Source organism: Petromyzon marinus, chromosome 33 (genome assembly GCF_048934315.1).
Source record: "Petromyzon marinus isolate PM22_M1 ecotype Great Lakes invasive population chromosome 33, UKy_Petmar_22M1.pri1.0, whole genome shotgun sequence".
NCBI classification, from domain to species: domain Eukaryota; kingdom Metazoa; phylum Chordata; class Hyperoartia; order Petromyzontiformes; family Petromyzontidae; genus Petromyzon; species Petromyzon marinus.
In genome coordinates this window covers 7,224,953-7,246,810 of record NC_133699.1, presented here as the reverse complement: position 1 = coordinate 7,246,810, position 21,858 = coordinate 7,224,953, and the positions used below count along the sequence as shown (strand labels likewise).

The 21,858-nt window shown below is 46.4% G+C and overlaps 1 protein-coding gene across 1 annotated transcript in view; it reads right to left on the bottom strand.

Moving 5' to 3' along the window:
* Positions 1 to 21,858, bottom strand: part of LOC142929675 (exosome complex exonuclease RRP44-like) — a 58,229-nt gene that overhangs the window by 6,575 nt on the left and 29,796 nt on the right. The window contains exons 7-11 of the mRNA XM_076071379.1: positions 19,286 to 19,393; positions 17,526 to 17,627; positions 16,797 to 16,861; positions 11,205 to 11,346; positions 9,453 to 9,622 (exon numbers count right to left, since the gene is read on the bottom strand). Coding sequence (XP_075927494.1) covers positions 9,453 to 9,622; positions 11,205 to 11,346; positions 16,797 to 16,861; positions 17,526 to 17,627; positions 19,286 to 19,393 — 587 coding nt within the window. The remainder of the gene's footprint in view (positions 1 to 9,452; positions 9,623 to 11,204; positions 11,347 to 16,796; positions 16,862 to 17,525; positions 17,628 to 19,285; positions 19,394 to 21,858) is intronic.

The following is a 21,858-nucleotide window of genomic DNA, read 5'->3' as shown; positions in this document are numbered from 1 at the left end:
TTTGTTTGGTAGGGCGAATGGTAAGGCCCTACCTCTTATTGGCACGATCCAGGTTCACCATCAGACTCTCCCACTCCTTGAAGTGAACAGCCATTACGAGATCATCACCAACATCATCAGCACACAGATCATCCGTTGTTCCCTCCTTCCAGATTAAGAAAAACCATGGGGCATGTTACACGTTAACATTATTGATACATCCATAGTAAAGGTTTTTGGGTTAGATCGCGTTTATTTATAAATGTGTCGTAACCCTCCACCACCCGACACGGCCAATCAGCAAAGAAAAGTGTCACGTTGACAAAAGACAAATAATTCACTACTTCAGCCCACCGGTGTGTTGAAGAGTTAATCCACATTTACAGTTTGAGTACGACGTTTCGCTGGTAAATACTTCCAGCATCATCGGGCAATTCGCCAGAATGGTAAAGCCCTCGCTTGCTCCCGGTTTTATATAGAGCAGAAGAGTGACGTCATCACTTAACTCATCAGGTGCAGTGATTAGAGGCGGAGGGGGGGGTAATGTAATTATATAATCGATTAGTAATCAGTCATTGGTTATGATTAGTAATGAGTTGTAGATTAGTAATTCTTTAAATCAAAATGTAATGTGTATTATTTAATAATACGCTTCCAGGCCGCACTAAGCCGGTAGCTGTCAGAGCGATTAAAGTTATTCTTGTTCCTCTCAATTTCAATGGATTCTCTAATTAGTCTTTGCCAGTAATAATTAGTTTTACACACCACTGCAACATTGTCAAAATCGTACATCGGGCGAAAACAGTGTCAGATGGTGAGAGTCTAGTGAGAGAGATTAAACACGTTAAAGACGCACTACGACAGAATGGCTACAATAATGCTCAAATTAACAGAGCACTGAATGCCAAATCACGATCGCAAAGCAATACTACTGAAAGCGACCAGATTGTTAAAACAATAAAAATTCCATATATCTCAGGAGTAACTGACAAATTAGCCCGCGTTTTGCAAAAGCAAAACATTACAGTAAGATTTGGTACAGTACACAAAATTCAAAAACTAGTATCTTGCACTAAAGACGCATTACCTAAACTATCAACAGAAGGTGTATATCGGATTAATTGTTCATGTGGCAGCTGCTACATTGGGCAGACGGGACGTAACATCAGCGTAAGACTAAAAGAACATCAGAGAAATATTAAATTATCTCAAACACAACTGTCGGCAGTGGCAGAACATGCTTGTCAACAAGGACACTCAATTGATTTTGACAATGTTGCAGTGGTGTGTAAAACTAATTATTACTGGCAAAGACTAATTAGAGAATCCATTGAAATTGAGAGGAACAAGAATAACTTTAATCGCTCTGACAGCTACCGGCTTAGTGCGGCCTGGAAGCGTATTATTAAATAATACACATTACATTTTGATTTAAAGAATTACTAATCTACAACTCATTACTAATCATAACCAATGACTGATTACTAATCGATTATATAATTACATTACCCCCCCCTCCGCCTCTAATCACTGCACCTGATGAGTTAAGTGATGACGTCACTCTTCTGCTCTATATAAAACCGGGAGCAAGCGAGGGCTTTACCATTCTGGCGAATTGCCCGATGATGCTGGAAGTATTTACCAGCGAAACGTCGTACTCAAACTGTAAATGTGGATTAACTCTTCAACACACCGGTGGGCTGAAGTAGTGAATTATTTGTCTTTTGTCAACGTGACACTTTTCTTTGCTGATTGGCCGTGTCGGGTGGTGGAGGGTTACGACACATTTATAAATAAACGCGATCTAACCCAAAAACCTTTATTATGAATAATATTGGTCGCGAAAGCCTACGTGTTAAACTGATTATTGATACATTACGATTCGTAGATCAAAGTAGATTTTAATACAATCAGTCCTCGCTTAGAATGCTCCCGTAGAACACTGATTCGTTACAGTGATAGGTGTGGGGCCAAATGTTCTGGACTGACTTCTACCACCAAGCCAGCTTCACAACATCTGCGCGTTTCTCCGGTTTCCTCCTACGTGCCGAACCCTGATGCTTGAAATTGTCCAAACATCTTAATGCAGCACGGAGCTAATAATGAGTCTCGAAACTCAATGTGGCTCTCCTGGGTACATACAGGATATTTCTAGATTTGATTATATTTATTCATATGATTCAGCCTAGCAGCTGCACTGCGATGTGCCAGCCTTGCCACTGTGTCATGGTGGTAGTGGTGGTAAAACCGATTCGGAATAATATGTTCAGTGCGCGTTGTGATTTTTTATTTTAAAAGTGTTAATCAAACGAGTTGCAGTGACGTCATGGTCGAGTAAGCAGCAATGACCGCTCCAACCCCTACATTAGAACATTACCTTTTTCGACCCAACATAACCACTCGCTTTCCTGTTTGATAGTTTTCTTATTTTTCTACCTGGCCTCAGGCACTTTATAGGGGGCCTTGGAAAGCTGTTTTTTTTACTTTGGAGCTTCCTAGGGCGATCCACAGCCTCCTTAGGTGTAGGGTCCTCAGTAAGCAACTCGAGCCTGACCTCATGGCTAGGCCAAGGGGACCTTCCGCCTGTATCTTTGTGCTCCATGGAAGACAGATCCCCTGGGAAAAAAGCCATAGCTTTGTCTCCCCCCCCCCCCCACCCCGTTCAAGTTGACACCAGAGATCCCGGTGGGAGGAACGAGAGCTCTTACAAGCCCTTTTGTAAAAAAAAAAACAAAGAGAATACTGCCCTTCTTCGGGTCCTCAACGAGATGTCGAGTAAGGTTTGCAGGAGGGTGAAGATTCAGGAGGCAGCCACATATGACCCTTCAGACTATGCTAGACGAGCAGAGCGGTGCAATGAAGACCTACGAAGCCAGGCTGCTGGAACCTGAGGAGGCTTACATCAGACTGGACTCTAAGGGACGGGAGTGCCAAGTAAACCATACGGCCTCCCGGAGGAGGTCGAGGGCAACGCTCCTCAAGATGCTCTATCCTACATTCGGCTACATCTGCTCGAAGCTCCGGCATTCCTCTCTACAACTGGGCCATCACCACCTACACTAGTCGGCGCTGCGCTGTGACCACGGCGTGCCTCCACGCGTGCCTGTCGACGGTCGTCCTCAAGACTGCCCGCATCGAACGCGAGCTCATCTCATTCGTATGGCAATGCTTGCTTCCCGCAGAGCAGACTCTTGTCCACAACCTCTCTCGCATAGATGTAGCGTAATAAATGCACATCCTATACCGTCGGTATACTTACCTGCAGTTGCGGGCACAAGCCCATAGGGGGTGCCACCCTGAGCTGGGGAAGGACAGAGAGAGCCAGGCCCCAGGTGAGGGGTTGGGGGGTTCTTCCAGAGCCCCCTGGAAGGTTCTAGAGAGGGGGCGGCACCGGGGGCGGAGAGCCCCCGAGAGGTGTATTAAAGGGGCACCTCTAGGACAGCTCGGGGCAGTGCTCCGAAGACGAAGAACAGAAGACCATCCTAGGTAGGACCCTGGGACCCGACATCCTTATAAGGGTCGGGGCCGAGCGCGGACCAGTGGTCAGGACCCGCACCTTGGCTGGGTCGGGTCAGAGTAGCCTCCCTAGCTAGGACCCTGGGACCTCGAGCCCAACGTCCTTGTAAGGGCCGCGCCGAGCTCGGACCAGTGGTCAGGACCCGTACCTTGGCTGGGTCGGGTCAGTTAGCCTCCCCTAGGGCACAGATAGCCAGAGGGCTGAGAGCCAGGTTTGATCAGTGCGAGGGCACGCTAGCCCGGAGGCTGTACCTCCCTAGATAGTGGGAGTTAAGGGGAGTTCTGTTCATAGTTACAAATAAACCGTGTTGCCTCCAAAGACGTCTCCAGTCTCCGTGGAACCCACTACATGTGTATTTTTATATTTTTACCACTGTGATATACACGTTGCCTGCGTGCGGCGACGCTGGATGCTTTTCCCTCTTCATGCACCTCGGGGGGGGGGGGTCAGGGGTCAGACATTTGTGACGATGTGTGACGTGGGGGAGGGGGGGGGGTTTGAGAAATGTGACGTCACATCAAAATGCGCAACTTTAAGTATAGAATTGTTATAACACTAATTGTTATAACACTCCTACATCAGTGCAGCGCCACGCACTACAATGGCAATAGTTGAAGCATGTTTTATTTTCAAAATGGAAATATGGTTTTGGGGGGGGGCAGAGCTTTGTGACGCCATATTTGAGGGGGGGGGGGGGTCTGACTTTTTGTGACGCCGAGTGACGAGGTCAAAAATTGCGTGACGTCAATTATGGACGGCCCCTCAAGTGAATGGCAAAATTGGTTTCGATTTACGTTGTTTCACTTACTGTCGTGTTTTTCAATGTACTAAATCGAGAACTTCAGTGCTTGGGGGATTTTGGAGCTGGCTCACCGCCTGGGCTGCTGCTGCCTTCCCACTCGGCTGTGGTTGCTCGAACCTCCGAGTCGTTCATAGCTCGTGGCTTCTAATATCGGAAGGAAGCGGTGATCGTCTTTGTTCGATGGCCAAGAGCTGCTGCTGCGAGGATGACCGGAGTTTGTGTGATGACCGTTTATGCTCCTGGACACGAAATCAGCAAGGTGTGATGTTTCATTTGTGGGAGTTGCACCGCCTGTACGCGATCAACCGTCGACGCGCCCACCCGGGCCCCACGTTTGCCGTGAGGCACCATGAGGGCCTCCCCGACGGCCAGGGCCTCCGCACGGTCGGAGTGGGCAGAGGCCGGCGTTCGACTGGTGGTTTGAAAAGAACACGGACAAACATTCGAGCTCACGCTTTTGCTTTGGCAACAATTTTCGTTAATTGGGCTCCGAGCGGCTCAACAAGCCTGGAAGCCGGCGCATTTAATCACCTCCAAGATCGAAATGTGGCAAATTGCATGCTAATCAGGAGCAAGTTGGCCCAGGGATTGTGAATCAAATTTGCATGTGAAACGGCGGTGCAGGACTCGATTCGAAGGTGAGTGAATACTGCGCGGTGGTGCATTGCAAGTGGACATTATTATCATCCAACAGTGACCAGCATGGTGAAGTATGGTCAAACTAAAGCTGGCATCCAACATCACGTGGCGAGATGTTCATCCAGCAGTGGAAAACGTAACTTAAAGTAACCAAAATAACAAGATGCATGGAAAATAAATCGGTTTAATTTTGTATATAAACGCGTATAACTCATGTGTACATGCTTGTAAATATACGATTCAGCTAAAAAATGTTAAACACATTTACACAAAGTCGCAAAGACATCAACTCGCTTAAATCTTTACCAGTACTCCAGGAGCTCAGAATTATTGCCCAAGTACTGTATATACGTGAGCAAAGTTATGACCATTTACGAAACAATTTGAAAACGTGTCAATATTTTGTCAGAAATTATCTTTGCACGTCTAAAGGACAAGAGAAGCTGTAACGAAATGCGCATTTGTAAACGATTAAACCTTAAAATTTTCTGACACCGACATTTTTTCCAAAAAACATTCCTTGTGTGATTGCACAGAGTCCGATGAGGGGTGGGGCAGCTGTGTAAAAAAACCTGAGGTGAAATTCTCCGTTAAACCGACGATTTAAACAGCAACAGCTCGGGGAATTTTATACTATGTTCTATGCAGTTGACCGCTGCCCCTTCATACAGTAAATGGCATCCTCACAAGAATAAGTAACCTAACATCCCTTGCAGGGAATCCTCTCGCGATAAAAAATCTTCAATTTGCCATCCATCACGAGACCCCTGCGGGTATCACCATGCACAATCATACTTCGAAGCTCTTGCTCGGATTCCCCAGAGCTTTGCCCTCCGAGTGGCCACCCTAATGGCCCACTCCGACAGGCCAAACCTGGCACAATTGTAGGTTTTCAACTATAATACACATTTTATGGGTTAGATCGTTTAAATATATAAATGTGTTGTTAAACCCACCACCACCCGACAGCCAATTAGTAAGGTTTGTCATGTAAACAGAACATGTCAATTCGTTACTAGTACAGTCCACCAGTGTGTTGGAGAGCAAAGCCACACCATTTACAATCTAAGTACAACATTTCGCCAGCACTAACTAGCTTCATCAGGCGACAGCCATCACTTGTGAGCACTTCTTTCGCGAATTGGGAGGGGAATCAATGAATGCATTGACTATGGGTATCCATTGCCGATTGGGTTTTTTATATGTTAATCAACACACATTATGCATGCGCATTAAGGGACGAGGATTCTCCACGAATCTGGCTGTCGCCTGATGAAGCTGGTTGTAAATACTGGTGAAACATTGTACTCAGATTGTAAATGTTGTGGCTTTGCTCTCCAAGACACCGGTGTGATGTTACTAGTACCGAATTGGCACGTTCTGTTAATGTGACAAACCTTTCGAATTGGCTGTGTCGGGTGGTGGCGGGTTTACCGACACATTTAAATATTTATTACGCGATCTAACCCAAAAAACCCGTGTTATGGATATTGGTCGCGAAAGCCTACGTGTTAAACTGGTTTTCAACTGTTAGATCAGTGGTAGCCGATATGTGAATCGCGATCCATGGGTGGATGATCGCAAAAGATTTTGATTGTGGATCTCGGGACAAATAGGAATAAACACCTCTAATATAAAGCATTTCTTGTTATAGCAGATGGCAAAACAAAATCCCCGACTAAGAATTAATGGATTAATACTATATATTTTAAACCAATAGATTGCACTAGCACTTGGCATGTCTACAGTGTTCTATTAGTCGGTTAAATCCATCCGGGTAACTGCTGGTCATATATTGCTGGTAGATCACGGAACATGTTGAGATATACCAGAATGGATCACAGTGCTTTGTGGGTTGGACGCTGCTGCGTTAGTCAATAAACACCACCGATTCAGTAACCAATATTTTTGTGAAATCACCTTCATCACAAGGGGGTCAGTGTCTTGGCTGGCAAAGAAGTTGGGCATAAGATATCCTAAACCTTTGATTTAAAGCTTTCGTGACTGCAGTAATTCATATTCTTAGTTCTTTCGGTAAAGTCACGTTGAAGGGAAACAATAAAATAATAATAAAATATATATTTTATTATGTTATTGTTTCCCTTCAACGTAATAATAATAAAATATATATTATTTTATTGTTTCCCTTCAATGCGACTTTACCGAAAGAACTAAGAATATATCCTAAACCTTTCATACATCTTGATGCGTATACACCTTAATTGGCTGATTGTACTGGTTGGCAAGGTAAAAATTCTAAATAAAAAAAAATAGTGCTACCGTTTGAACCGCTGCGACAGGAGAACAAAGAACCGGTGACCTCTGGATTGCAAGTTCAGAGTGCAAACCGTCTGTTACTTCAGGGTAGCAATTCTCATAACCGCCACTGCTTTTTTCAATTGTTCACCTCTGCTTGCAAGCACAATGTACACTTAATTAACTCTGCAGATGTAAAACCCAGAGTGTGTGCCCACTCATGCACCTGCTCCGACATCTTGTTGACACCGCATCCACGATACACTAGTGCTGTCTGGGTTTCTTAGGCCGGGGAGAAGGCGAGCCCCATGGGGTAGACTCCGCAGGGTTGTAGCCTGGAATCTGTGACAGCGGACACACAAATGGCACAAACGTACAACGAAGATAGTCACCCAAATAAGCCTTTAACAGACTGTGCTGCTGTTAGATGGCATGGCCCACGAGGGGGTAAGTGGCCAACACCTCTCCCCAGTGCTGATGTTTACACACTGCACTAGGTACTCATTTAAGAAAGAGTTGACCTTGGGTAGGCAAAACAGCAGTTCAGATAATCCTCACTGGTGTTGGCGGTGAGTGGGAATTGGGTTGCCGGGTTCATAGCGCAGCGTGCTAACCACTACACCAATGCTCTCACACACACACATGCGGGTATTTCCAACACAAGTGATACGTTATTATTACACTTATTAACACTGAAAAACTTAACAACTCCACACAGTAACACTCTAGTTGGGAATCAAACCCAGTTTTCTTGCTGCAAGACGCAAGGGTTTACCAATGTGCCACCCTGCCGCCCATGGCGATACGTAAACTACCTTAATACCAGTTTCAACGCATGCTTATTTTTAGATATGGGAGGAAACCAGAGAACCCGGAAGAAACCCATGCAGAACAGACTCATGGAGTTTTGTTAAGAAATCTGATATCTACCAAGGCTCCCACACCCTGACTTAGCTTGGTATCTTGAGAACTCGCATTCATCAACAACAGCCCCAAACGATCATTTAAATAGGTCACGTTTCAGATAATGGCCCTTCTTGTGCAATGAACTAGGGCCATAATAAAAATCTATTTTATACAGCACCTTGCATATCGAAACATCTCAAAAAAGCACTGGACATTAAAAAACTACTCAAGTATAGATACAAGCCAATACAAATAAAGTAAAAGCCGATAATAACAATGATAGTGATACTGACACTTTACACAGCATGCAAAATGCAATAAAAGCTAATTATAATGATTCCCCTCACAGTAATAACCAATCAGAATCCAGGAAAAGCCAATTAATAACGACGTTTTCAAGCTGGATTTAAACACACGGACAGTCACAACTGATATAGGTAGGGATAGTATCCCATAGTCTTTGGATATACAGTCTGTTCTATAATACGGTAGTTGCGTACCTCAAGAACACCACGTTTTGGAAAAATCGTGTTATAATAAATAATATATATTATATGGGGTAAAGCGCAGTCCGCAATAACGCGTGAGATGCGTAACACAGGCTGAACAAAGACTAAGGAACGTGGGTAGCATCTAGAAGCATCCAGCAGCATCCCGCCTTGTGTGATGCTACGCCGAGGCAGCCGTTACGACCGCTTATTCCTACTCGCGCGACGTAGTTCCATTCATTCAACCGAGTTAAATCCAGTTCGGATCCGCGTTATACAAAAAATGCGTTCCTTCATACATTCATCATCGCGTTATATCCAATTTGCCAGTTACAGGAGTAAAAGGACAACAGACTGCAGCTCAAAATGCTAGCTAAACATATATTTTTTCCATCCAAGACCGGAGTTTATATTTTATTCCTGTGTTATAAGGGTATTACGTTCAGGGGCTAAATGCCAATGTATGGGTCTGATAGCCACGGGAGAGCCTCAGGAGAGAGTTTGTGTCATCTTGCCACCCCCTCCATTGAAGGAGCGCAGACTACAGTGGTGTAAAATGTGGTCCATAGTTTGGGTTGCATGGCCACAATCGTACAGTAGCTTGTTTTTAATGCACTGCTATGTATCTGTATGAGTCTCTATGAATCTCTAGGAATCATAATGGGTCGCTCTGTATCTCCTATGTATCTCTGTGTCTCTATGGGTTTCCGATACGGTTCCACAGTTTGGGTTGCATGGCAACAAGCGCTATGCTGTGGCTTGTGTCATTAATTTTCGGCCCGCTGACGTTCCGATGCGGCGAGCGTTTGTTTTCTGTGCACTACTGCTGGCGCAGCAAGCAGCAACAGCAGCATGGTCACAATACAAATCGGTGGTATTCCGAGGTTTCGCGTCGCGCCGCACGGTGAGTACCTCCGGGCGGACGAGGTGCATGCGGATCCGCTGGTGCTGCAGGTTGGACGAATCCAGCGACACGCGCACGCACACGCGGTCGAACATGTTCAGCGCGATGCCCTCCACGCACAGCGTGGGGCCCTACACAAAACACAAAGACATATCTCCAATGTAGCCTTAACAGACTGTTGGGGCAAGTGCTGTTGGCGAGGAGCACAGATGAAGGCCGGCACGGCACACAAGGGGGTGGGTCGCCGGCACCATGCCTGGCCGCCTTTGTCTCCCCAGTGGCGATGTTTACACACCGCACCAGGCGTTCAATTGAGTTCCGAGTCAACCTAGGGGAGGCCCAGGACCGGTTCAGATAATCATCACTGGTGTTGACTGTGCGAAGGAATCGAACCCATGTCGCTGGGATCGTAGCGCAGAGCGCTAACCGCTACACTACCGCTGACTGCTCTCTACCAAGTGCCCTGCACACAAGCACGGATTGACGTAAACCCAACGTTATTATTCCAACTATTACTGGGTCACTCAGAAAAGCCTCACTGATTCTCAAAACGTTTGCATTCAAGGTCACTGCTACGTCTTTGTAAAAGGAGGCGAACGATTGATATGTGCTCCCCAAATAAGTAATTTGCATGTAATTTGCCAACCTTGGACCATGATGCTGGCACACGAATAACGTTACAGGATCTTTTAACGTCCACTGTTAAAGCGGATAGCCTGTAAATATTTTACGCTTAATACACACCACAGTATTAACCGGAGAGGCCACCGAGTTTGAAACGCAAACCTCCACAACACACAGCGAATGCAATACCGCTTGGGCCACCTCACCGCGAGCTGAAAACCAGGCATGAGAAGCCGATGGCTGCAATGACCAAACCAACCGAGGGATCGTGATGTGCGGGCCAGCCAAGGAATTTTAAAGCCTTATTTGGCCATCATTAAGGAGTAGATGCAACCCCCCTTAGGTTATATGGAGTGTACAATTGCAGTTAAGAACATACCTAAAATATGGCTGCAAATGTTGACCCTTTTGAGCTTCTGGTCCAAATTAGGCTGTGTGCATTATCCACTTATCCACGCAGAGTGACAATGTAATGCGGCATGCAAGGCATGCTGGAAAGGACTGGATCCAATGGTCACAAATGTGCTTTTTGCCATCTAGAGATCACTTTTTGCATCAACTACTATTTCCCTCATTTGTTTTTATTCTACAAGTACTTTTCTGCCCTTCGAGTTTCTCATTGTTTACAGAAAGCATTAGATTTTCTCTCTAATTCTTCCGGACCTGAGGGATTTTACTGTATTTTTAATGTGATGTCCTCTCCGTGACAATACGGGCTCAGTCATGGCAGTTATTTCCAAAGCATATTTAATTGTGACCGTTTTACATTTGAAACGCATTTACATCATTTAATTCAGTTTCAGTTTATTTTGGTATAGCCCTGTGAGCCATCCGGCTCTAATGTATCCACCGGTGTAACTTCCTCTGTAATAGTCCACACTGCCAAATGGCAAAAAAAAACGGAGCTTCGTATCTCACTGCGTTCTTCCACCTTAAACCAAGTGTCTGTGTGTCTGATAGAAACCTAATCGTAGAGAGATCGTCAGGGGGCTTGGGTCCCAGTGCATTAAGCCAGTCCTGGGTTTAAATGCAGAATTCAGCCGTTCGGGAAATGCCAATGCCTCCCGGTTAAGTGAACACATGCCCTACCTCCTCGTCGAAGGTAACGTTGAGCTTGAGATCTTTGGAGTCAAAGAAAACCGTCCCCTCCAAGCCGTACTTGGGAATGAGCACCACCACGGCGTTCTTGCGCACAAACAGCACGAAGCCCTCTTCGCTCACCACTCCCTTGCTCTTGAAGAACAATTGAGACCACAACAACAACAGCCGTTAATCACCGCTACGTGGCCAAGAGCAGACACACGCGCATCACTTACCAAGCCCATAATTAGTTAACAAAATTTAAGGTAATTTTCCGCATCCCCCCGCTAATTTATTCCAGTTGTGCTATTGGCATCATGTCATGGGGATTATTTTGAGTTCAATCGTGAAGGTACAATGTCAATTGTATTGACTATAATCCTCCATCACCTGACAGAGCCAATCAAATAAAGTTGTAACATCATGGGCAAATGTGCCAAGTGACTAGGTTTTTCAGCAAACACAGAAGAATGCTGAAAAGCAATGTCAAGTGTAGCCAACCAGTACAGCCACGGCACCACCACACGTAAGCGTGTGAATAGAAAACAATTGATTCTTACTACACGCACAATACGATGCCTGCTTTCGTGGCCTTAAAAATGGTTTTCAAGAGACGAATGGACGCATTATCAGGTGCCTAAGCACACGCCGTGCAAGCTCCACGTGGCCCACACTTCCGCCTCCCACCTGCGTGTGGAAAGCTACAGACGAGCGTTGGGCGTACTGCGCCATCTTGTGGCGGTAGTTGAGGTTGTTGCAGAGCTGCTGCTGCTGCTTCTGCTTGTCGGTGAGCGCCGGGTACGTGGGGTCGGCGCCCACGCACACGGCCAGCAGCCGGTGCACAATCACATCCGAGTATCTGTAACGGTACAGGGAGACAACAACAATATTCACATTTGTTGTAGCCTCTATTTAATATGAAGATTAAATTTACAGTAGATACAGGCTGCGGTATAGCCACGAGATGCCAACGGAGCAGCGGTATTAATCCACCAAGCACCGCGATTCATTCTGGTGGATCTCAGCGGGTTTCACGATCCACCAGAAAGCTACTCAAACAATGACTCAGATGGATTTGACGCTGTGATAGAATACTGTACTCTGGACATACCACGTTCTAGCACCATCTGCTTGTGGAAATTAGCTTTATTAATGTATGAATTTAATTCTTTGTTGAGGATTTTTTTTATTTGTCATCAGATGTAACGCATATTGCTGCCTGCTCATATCTGTGTTCTTATTTAAGATCCACAACAAAATCGTTAGCGATCCATGGCAGAATTGCAATTCACTTTTGGCCGCCGCTGCAACACGGCAATGGATTCTTGATTCTGCACGTGGAACACTGTCACCCTCCTTGTAGGCGTTGGTGTTCTTTGGATCCTCTAGTTTTTCTCCAACACAAGCCAAACAACCATTTAAGGAATTGGCCAAACTTCCCGTTTATAGGACCTTTTAGAAAAATAAGTCAAAATCTGAATCTTTATCCTGGAGAAATCCGATTCGCGATAAAAGCTCTTTTTGACAGATGTCCAGTAGGTAGATGATAGGAGTGCTAAGAATAGGAAAGGTAAACAAATCACTAAAAGTAAATAATAGAAAAAAGATATACAAGTACGTAGCCAATCGTGCTAATCGGAGGTGTGCCATAATGACAAATTAACATTGCATAAGTACATCAATTAATGAATAAATTCCTAAACTTGGGAAAGGCAGCACAGTCCCAGACCACACCAAGACAACAACATAGTCCCCTCAATAATCGCGAAGGTCGATTTCACGCGTGTGCCTGACGCCAGAGCACGTCACCGTCGAATGGGCAACGTGAAGTGGGTGTAGATGGCGGTGGCGAGCCCGTAGTGGTGGGTGTCGGGATCCATGCTGGAGCAGAAGTAGATGGCCTGCATCATGCAGCGCGTGGCCAGGATGCGCAGCAGAGTGTTGAGGTATGGTGGCGCTCCCGGCACCACCGCCCGGTCCAGGGACTCGGCCAACGCCTTAGCCGAGTCCACCTGGATCTCGATGTTCTGCACAAAAAAATCGGGCACACCGGCGTTTGTGAGGTGACTATCCCGCACGTGGCTTGTAGTTCAGTGCTGGGGAAGCAGCAAGGGTTGTGGTGTATTGGAAAGAAAACGTTATTCAGCACACTTCCTGTAGGCATTCAGGTTTCCATAACCTGGCTTGCCAGGAGAAGGCAGTACGGCAAGTGGATTAATCTACATCTGGCACAGTGCCTGGCTGCCTTCCAGCGTTGTCTGTGGTTCGTCACACCTTTTGAGTTGTTCTGCCTCTAAGGGCGAGTGGAAACTATACGGCTACATCTCAAGATAAAGGTAAAAGGTGCAGCCCTGCAATTGCTCGCTCAGGCCAATACTGACATCGTTTCAAGACACCTCTGCTTCACAGTAGGGGGTAGCACATTCCCACCCATTTTGAGCATAATGTTCATCACAATAAGTCGACCTGATATTTCAACATTTCAGTGCTGGAATTTATCTAAAATTAAATACAGTACTACATTTATCGTGATGGTTTTTTGTTGCTTTTGTTCAGCTATCATTTGTGGTCAGGGTTTTACTTGGTAAGATAAAAATAGTTTAGTTGTATTTGTATATTTGTTTAAGTTATTTGTTTACCTTTCCAATACTTTGCAATCCTAACGTGTGCTTGTATTGTTTGTTGTTGTAACGTTGTGACCTGCCCCAACTGGACATCTGTGAAAAAAGAGCTTTATAGCTCATCGGATTCTTCCAGTAGAAATATATATTTTGATTCTGATAGAGAGATCTGCACAACAGTCGGATTGCAGTCATGGGAGGTGTCTTGTTGACGAGACTCACTTGAGTTCCTTGGTCTGCAGGTCGATCGGGTCGTGGGTTTCGCTGTCCATGTGGAATCGGACCTCAGGGGATGCCAGAGTCAATGGCCTACGGGTGGAGAAGGGACATGAGCGATTATCATGTCCAGCCAAAACAACACAGAATCTTAATATAAGACACTTCACAAACTCAGATATTTGAGTTGAACATGCACAGCTCGTTAAGTCAATCCACTGCTGGATGAGGGCCACCCCATGTCATGCGGGTCGTGGGGTGGTTTTACCGTACTTAACCGTGGTGGTCAGTACGCGTTGGCAAAGGTGGGGGAGCACAGACATGGGAGCATTAAGTAGAGTAAAACAATTTATGTCACTGCATTGTCCTCTATTGCCCACAATGTAGCCCCGCAGCAGCCTGTAACACTCCGATCTAGAAGGATGTTATTAACCAGGTAAAACCTTAACTTCTTTATTGTTGCCTTCATTTCTGCATCTCCAGCTTCTTCAGCCTCCCACTCCCAGCCCCGCTCACTTCCCCCCCCCCCCTGGCATTTTGCCGTGCTCGCCCCTTTAATCCCTCTAGCAGCACCCCACTTCCCCTATCCCACACCCCCTCTCTATCTCTCCCCTCTTGCTCCCCCCCACTCTCTTACCTATATAGCCTCTTGTTACAACAGCCCTTTTTTGCCCACTTCAGCAATTGTTTCTGGCTGTGGTTGTCCCACCTGAAGAAGGACGCTTGTGTTGCGCCCGAAACGTTGTTATTTAATTTAGTTGTTATTTTATTTTATAGTTTTACATACGTGACTTTACTGAAAAAAACAAAGAGTATGAATCCTGTAACACTTCTTTGTGCATGGTATTCACCCAAGCCTCATGCATCATGGGGTCAAAAAAAGCTACAGGTGCAGCCTTGCAATTGTTTGCTCAAGCCACTGCTGGAAGAAGGGGGCTCCCATAAGAGGGGGCCCCTCTAGAGATACACCCTTTTACAGTCCCTCTCAATGTATTTTAGCCTACTCTTCCACGCTGGCCGGATGTCTTAGAAGACACGGGAGTAACCACACTTTACCGCGCCACAGGCGACCTGCCGATCGACTAAATGTGGTGCACCCATTAATACTGCTCAGCGCTCCAGAGGCGGTGGAGGGGATGAGGATCTTGACAATGAGTTACCCGTTTTGAATGCGCCTCTGCTTGAGGATCTTGGCCAGGGAGTGGAGGCCACGCAAGCTGCTGGTGACTGGGTCCTTCCGCCCGGCGTCGTCCATCATTAGCTGAGCCTCTGCGTATGTCAGAGACGCCTGCGGGGATACGATGAACACACCACGGGTGAACCATGGGGTCCTCGCAATTACACAATGCCCACGCCTGATCCAAGCCCAAGCCAGAACTCAACAGATGTCTACGTGGCTCCCGATGACCACTGAGGGTTACGCTCACCCAAAGACAGCAAAATTGATATTTTTTGAATTCTCAAAGCTGGAATTTAACCAAATTTAGTGCAATGTAATTTGGTGGTCTTTTGTGCAGTGAGTTTAACACGTAGGCTTTCGTGACCAATATCATCCATAATACAGGTTTTTTTGGGTTAGATTGTGTAAATACATAAATATGTCGTTAAACCCGCCACCACCCCACAGTGGACTAGTAAGGGTTGTCACATAAACAGAACGTGGCCAATTCGTCACTGGTACAACACACCGGTGTGCTGTACTCGTGACGAATTGGTATGTTCTGTGTTTTGTGCAGTGATTGTTGACTGGACAGAGACCATCAACTCACTACTTTCATGTCCTACCTCGCACCTCCGATTAGCACAGTTGGCTACGTACGGTGCAAAAGAAGTTCAACATACATACTACCACTTGTGAACCCGGTTCATCTCGCTACACTTGTGAACCCAGAGGTGCAAGCTCAACGCTCTGACCTCTCAGCCATCCGGAAACCTCAACTGCACTAACATAGCAAGGCACCGATACAATACACGTGAAAGCAAACGAGAGTTTTACAAAAACTGAACGTCTGTGGGGGGGAAATCACCTTGGAATTGATGATGCTCTTGGTAAAACGTGTGCTCACAATCTCAGCCTTTGGAGTCATCTCCCATATGCACGAGAACGCCAGCCTGCACGCGCACAGCACATGCACCGTCGCCATTCACCGTCGAGTGGCGGAGTCGTCGTCATTGGAGTGGTGCAGGGTGTTCACTCAGGAAAGCCTCGCAAAGTCTCGAGACTCTTTTTCAGGAGGGTCTTGCCAAGTTTTTGGTAGTCGAGTCATTCTTTCAGCAGTGGGATGTTTGACCAAATACCGGTTTGGGTTGTTACAAATTACTCAACTGAAATATATATGTAGCAACCATTGTTCGACTACAAAAGCTTTGCAGTACCCTACCGAAGTTATGAGATTCAGTGAGGCTTTTCTTGGTTAAGGATCATAGTAGTAATAACACGTTTATGTTAGCGATGAGAGGAAACCTGATAACCTGGAGTCAACCCATGCTAAATAGGGGGAGAACATACAAAAGCTACATGGAAAGGCAACCAAGTCGGGCATCAATCCTAGGCCATTCTTGCTGTGAGACACGTGTTACCATTGTGCCATCCTGGTTTGGCTGCTTATGTATGTACACATGCTAGTGTGGATCTGTACAATGACACTTTAACAGTGCCACGCATCATGGGATTACATGTGCACCTGGCAACAATGCACGTTAGCTGCTGAATATGGGTTGCAATGTGCGCACTCGCGAGTTAACAGTTGTTGGTGCATCTCACCGGTCGACGTTGGATCTCAAGGAACACAGGTTTGAGCTCAATAACTCTGGCACCATATCAATCCTCTGCAGGCACACAAACACAAACGCAACAACTTCTCTGTCAATAAACACAATCTGGCAAATACATATGCACCAACTCAACGAGTGTTTTGCAAGCAAACCCACACATGATTAAGTCACCTGCAGGTAACTGTTCAGCAAGGAGATGTTTTCGCGAATGCCAGTAAAGATTGTATGGGTTTTATTTAGAGGAAATCTGATGAATCCAGAGGAAACCCATTCACTAACAGGGGGGAGAACAAACAAAATTGCAAGCAAAAAGGCACAAGAGTTGAGTAATCAAACCCAGCGTCTCCTTGCTGCAAGGCACGAGTGTTACCACTGCGCCGATAGCCTGCCGCTCATGATGTCACGGTACATCATATGATAAGAAATCCGCAAGAATCAACTCGTTTAAAACATCATGAGATATATTTAGCATTGTTGTTGCACATTTTTTTATTCTAATTCATTTTTAAGTTATCGTTATTCATACGGGAAGTACTGAAAAGCACACAAAAAAATGTGGTGAAAATGTCAAATACAATTACAGTTGTGGGGAAACTGGTACCGCGATGATCGTTACATCATAATATTTTACATCATGTCGTAAAGTTAAGAATGAAAAGATGAAATCGGCAGGTCGTAAAACACTTGATATTGTGGCAAGAAGAAATCCACATCTCACCTTCTCACACAGGTAAACTGTGGTACCACGCAGAGATGCCTCCTCATCCAAGGCATTCCCCGGCTGGATAAAGTAGCTCACATCGGCGATGTGTACCCCAACCTAGAACACACATTAATACACCGTCACCACCCTCACATGCATGGATGTGTAATGACAGGGTGATACCTGCCGGCCTGTAAGGGTAATTAAGGTTATAGCTGCATTACATAATGCCTTATTATGAAGGGGCGTATCTGGGGTAAAGGTCAACGGCGGAGTCAGTCGAGAAGCTCCGGGAACCATCCCGAAGGGCCTAGAAGGTTCTAGAAAGGGAGCGTGGCCAGAGGTGGAGCTTGGCCACTCCAGGCAGATATAAAGAGCACCGAATCAGAACTTCGGGGCTGTTAGCGTGGGGTCTGGGTCCTGGTTGCGTCGCTACCGTCATCATCTCTTCGTCTTCGACCACGTGGCTGGTTCTTCTGCAAGAGCAGCTCTGTCTCCGCCGCTATGCTCGTTAACCAGCCAGCGTAGCTACGCAGGACGCAGATGGGCTGCGTGTTTGTACAGCCTAGGTGTAGCCGCGTTACGAAGTGCATCACCCTGTGTGCTTTTAATAAATAAGACGCCTTCTACTAGACGTCTGTCGGAAGTCGCTCACTCCACATGCATGCATAACCTCCACCATAGCCACTCCAACCAAAGCAGAATAATGTGAAATGAAATGCACACCCATTACTACCTGGTGCATTCATTGTGAACCAGGCATTCGGCCAGTGACGTGGACACTTAGGCCAGTGGGGTCTTAGCCATGGCTTGGCTCAGGCTTGGCTCTCGCGCAACATGCATTGAGATTATTTCTATTATTTTGGCTGCTATAAATGTCCAAATGATGGGCCACTTTGTTGAGCTATTCATTTGTGGCCAGGTCACTAATCAAAAATAAATCAATACCTCAGTGGGCTTTGCCTGGTAGGATGGGGATGGTTTCGTTGTATTTTTTTGTGTTTGGGTTATTTGTTTATCTTTCTTGTACTTTGCACTACTATTATGTTTTTGTACTGTTTGTTGTTGTAACGTTCTTACCCGCCTCTGCTGGACATGTGAAAAATAGCTTTATAGCTCATCGGATTCCTCCAGTATAAATATTATGATTATAATTCTCAATAATCCACATCAAAGCAACGCTTAAAACCCGAGCTGCCTCTAAGCATGGTTCCAGCCCTGAGCCTCTGTGTCTCTTGTGCCTCCTCGTATATCTCTGCATGCTCCCAGCCACGCTCAGAATTTCCGTGAGCTAAGCCTGAGCCAAGGCACAGCTGAGCCACTCATGCTTCTTTGGAGGCAACGGAGCAGATCAAGCCAGAACCGAGCCATGTTGAAGTCAGTCCTGAGCCGAGCAGAGACCAAGAATACGGGCACTAAGGCAACAATGTTTGGAAACTTAATAACAGGAATATTGTCCACCCCTTTGTCAATCCACTGCAGGATGAGGGCTTCTCCATGCCGTAATGGGTCGCGATTGTCATTTGACCTTGCTTTATTACGATGGTCAATGCATGTGGTGAAGGGGAGAACTTGGGCAGTTTTTTTAGATATCACTCTGTACCGGTGTTAGCCATGACTGGAACTAAACCAGCTTGACAGGATGAATGTGCAGTGCACTTATCATTGTGCCACTAAACTCCCCTTGTCACCTCCGCTAGCATTGACAAAACCATGAAAGGAATAGGCACGAATTACCGCGACCGTGACCACGATTACCACCACCAAATGAATACCTCGGTGTTCCCATTGTCGAGCGGTTTGCAGTGTAGGGCATCGTCGATGTCTGTGCAGCCTGGAGGATCCACACTGCAGATGGACAACGCACGGAGGTCCTCCCTGCCAGCCTGGTCCTTGTACGGGACACACACAGCACCAGGTTCAACAAAACGCTGCCTTACAACAAACAAAACACAGGGTGAGCCATACATGGGTAAACCAACTTCATTCTAATGGCGTTCTATCTTCTCAATAGGCGACTGAATATTTTCAAAGTACAGTCCGTTCTCCTATAACTCTGCGTGTTTTCATATCGTGAATTAGATATAATGCGATGAATGCATTAGGGAACACATTTTTTTCATAACATGGATGCGAATTGGATAAAAGGCGATCGAGTGAACAGAACTGCGTTGTGCGAGGCAGAATAAGCGGTTGTACGGTTGCCTCGGTGTAGCATCACACAAGGCGGGATGCTTCTGGATGCTTCTAGATGCTACTCACGTACCCAAAGTCTTTGTTAAGCCTGCGTACGCATCTCACGTGTTATCGCGGACTGTGCTTTACCCTATATTATTTATTATGCGATTTTTCCACAATTCGGTGTTCTTCAGGAACGCAAGTACAGCGTTATAGGAAAAAAGTTTGTAGTCCCCTTGCTCCATTCATTTCTGTACTGGACCATCTCCACGGCTACTGCAGAGTCCTCCACATCCTGGCTCACCACTTTGATCCGCATCTCTCGAGGCCTGCCTCTCGGGTCTCCGCCCTGGTGCTTCCATAAGTCCGTCGCCTTCCTTCCTCCGATGTGAATTTCCTCTCTTCTTACGATGATGTGTCCGAGCCATCGACTTTCTTTCAGGTCGACGGCTTTTCTATATACGGTCTGCGGTAAAGGTGTAGAGCCCCGTGGCTTCTCGTTCATGCCAGTGCAGCGGAAGGACCTCGACTGGAGGGAGAGCTCCAGAGAGGCCCTCTAGAAGGTATTCTACGCAGGCCAAACATCTTGAAACTATTGAGGTTTGACAGCACGATGATGATGATGGGGGGTGTTTTCGCATTTGTCTATTGTCGGGGGCCACACGTCATGGGCCACACCAAAGGCCACCCAGAGGCTACGAGTGGCCCGTGGGCCTTGTAATAAAGAACATTTAAGTAAAGGATTCTCACATGCACGACCAAACACACCAACACACCGCAGGCGTAAGAATTGAACTCAATCGATGAATTGACATATCGTCACACGTCTCATGCATACCTCTGCTGTGATGCTGAACGTGGGAGGGGACAGGCATGCAAGTACGGCCTGGCTGAAGGGCTGGTGTGGCACGTCGTGCTCCAGCAGCAGCACCTCCGTCTCCGTCTCCTTATCCCCACATTCACCCAGAGAGCGCACAAAATGGCCCTGCACAAGCACACCGACGATTAGCACGGTTGTCTACGTATGGTACGGAAGAAGTTCAACATGCATATGCACATACGTGGCCAATCGTCACCGGTATCCCTTTTCCACTGGTACATTGGAACCCAGACAGTGCAGATCTCTCGAAGTGTCTGTGGTCACCCACTGTCTTTTTGCCATGTCGAACCAGAACCAAACCGTAGTATGCTGGCCCCACAAGCCATCCAAATATATCCGGGGGCCGAGCAGGGCCAGGGGCGGGGCTAGCGACACGTTAATTGTGTGACGGCAGTCAGTACACCGCGGGGACGTGGCACCACAGCGTCATCTGCACGTGCCTAGCCTTGTTCAAAGCATTGACCGTCCATGGCATGGATCCGCTTTTGCAGTGGATAAACAACCTGCAGCCTACTAAACCGTGCCAGCCATGGTGTCGCTCGGTTGTGCAGTGGCAAATAGGTATGAAAAGCACAACCACAATGCCAACCTTGTACCTAACGTACATTATGTAGAATATTAACCGACATCTGTTTAAACAAAGATACAACCCAAAGAATACATCTTAACAATATATTTAACTTTTCACCAATTTTGTTTCTCATTGTGTTAATGGTATCGCACAAGACAAGCAATCTATACAAACCCTTCGTGGTCAAGGACGACCCACAGGAGCAGACATAACAGAGCTACTTCTAAGATCCATTGAAGTGAAATGCAGTCCAAATTGTAGGGGGGCAGTGCTTTTCCAACCACTCTGCCAATCAAAGTAATGTTCATCACATGGCAGTCAAACGCAGTAGTTTTCTCAGAGATGGAAATCAAACAATCGAAGTGCACGACCAAATTTAATATCGTTTTTGGTGCAGTTATTGGTGACTGGGCTGAGACTATCAACTTACAACACCTTAATAACCTAGGTTGAATCACAGGTGAGTTTGCCATGCTTTCAAACAAAAAAATATCACAGTGGTGCCACTTCATCCACCCTGACTTCCAATTCACCGTGTCACCGTTCGTGTTTTGGGTTCAACGGCTGTATTGCATACAGAGCCGCGTGGCCGCGCGTCAAGTGACAGAAGGATGAGCCCGACGATGCCGACCACGGGACAGATGGGTGAGGTGTCACGGCGTCCGGGGCGTCACGGTGCAGTCGTACGTTCGGGTAGCGGGAGTGTCGCAGCCAGCCAT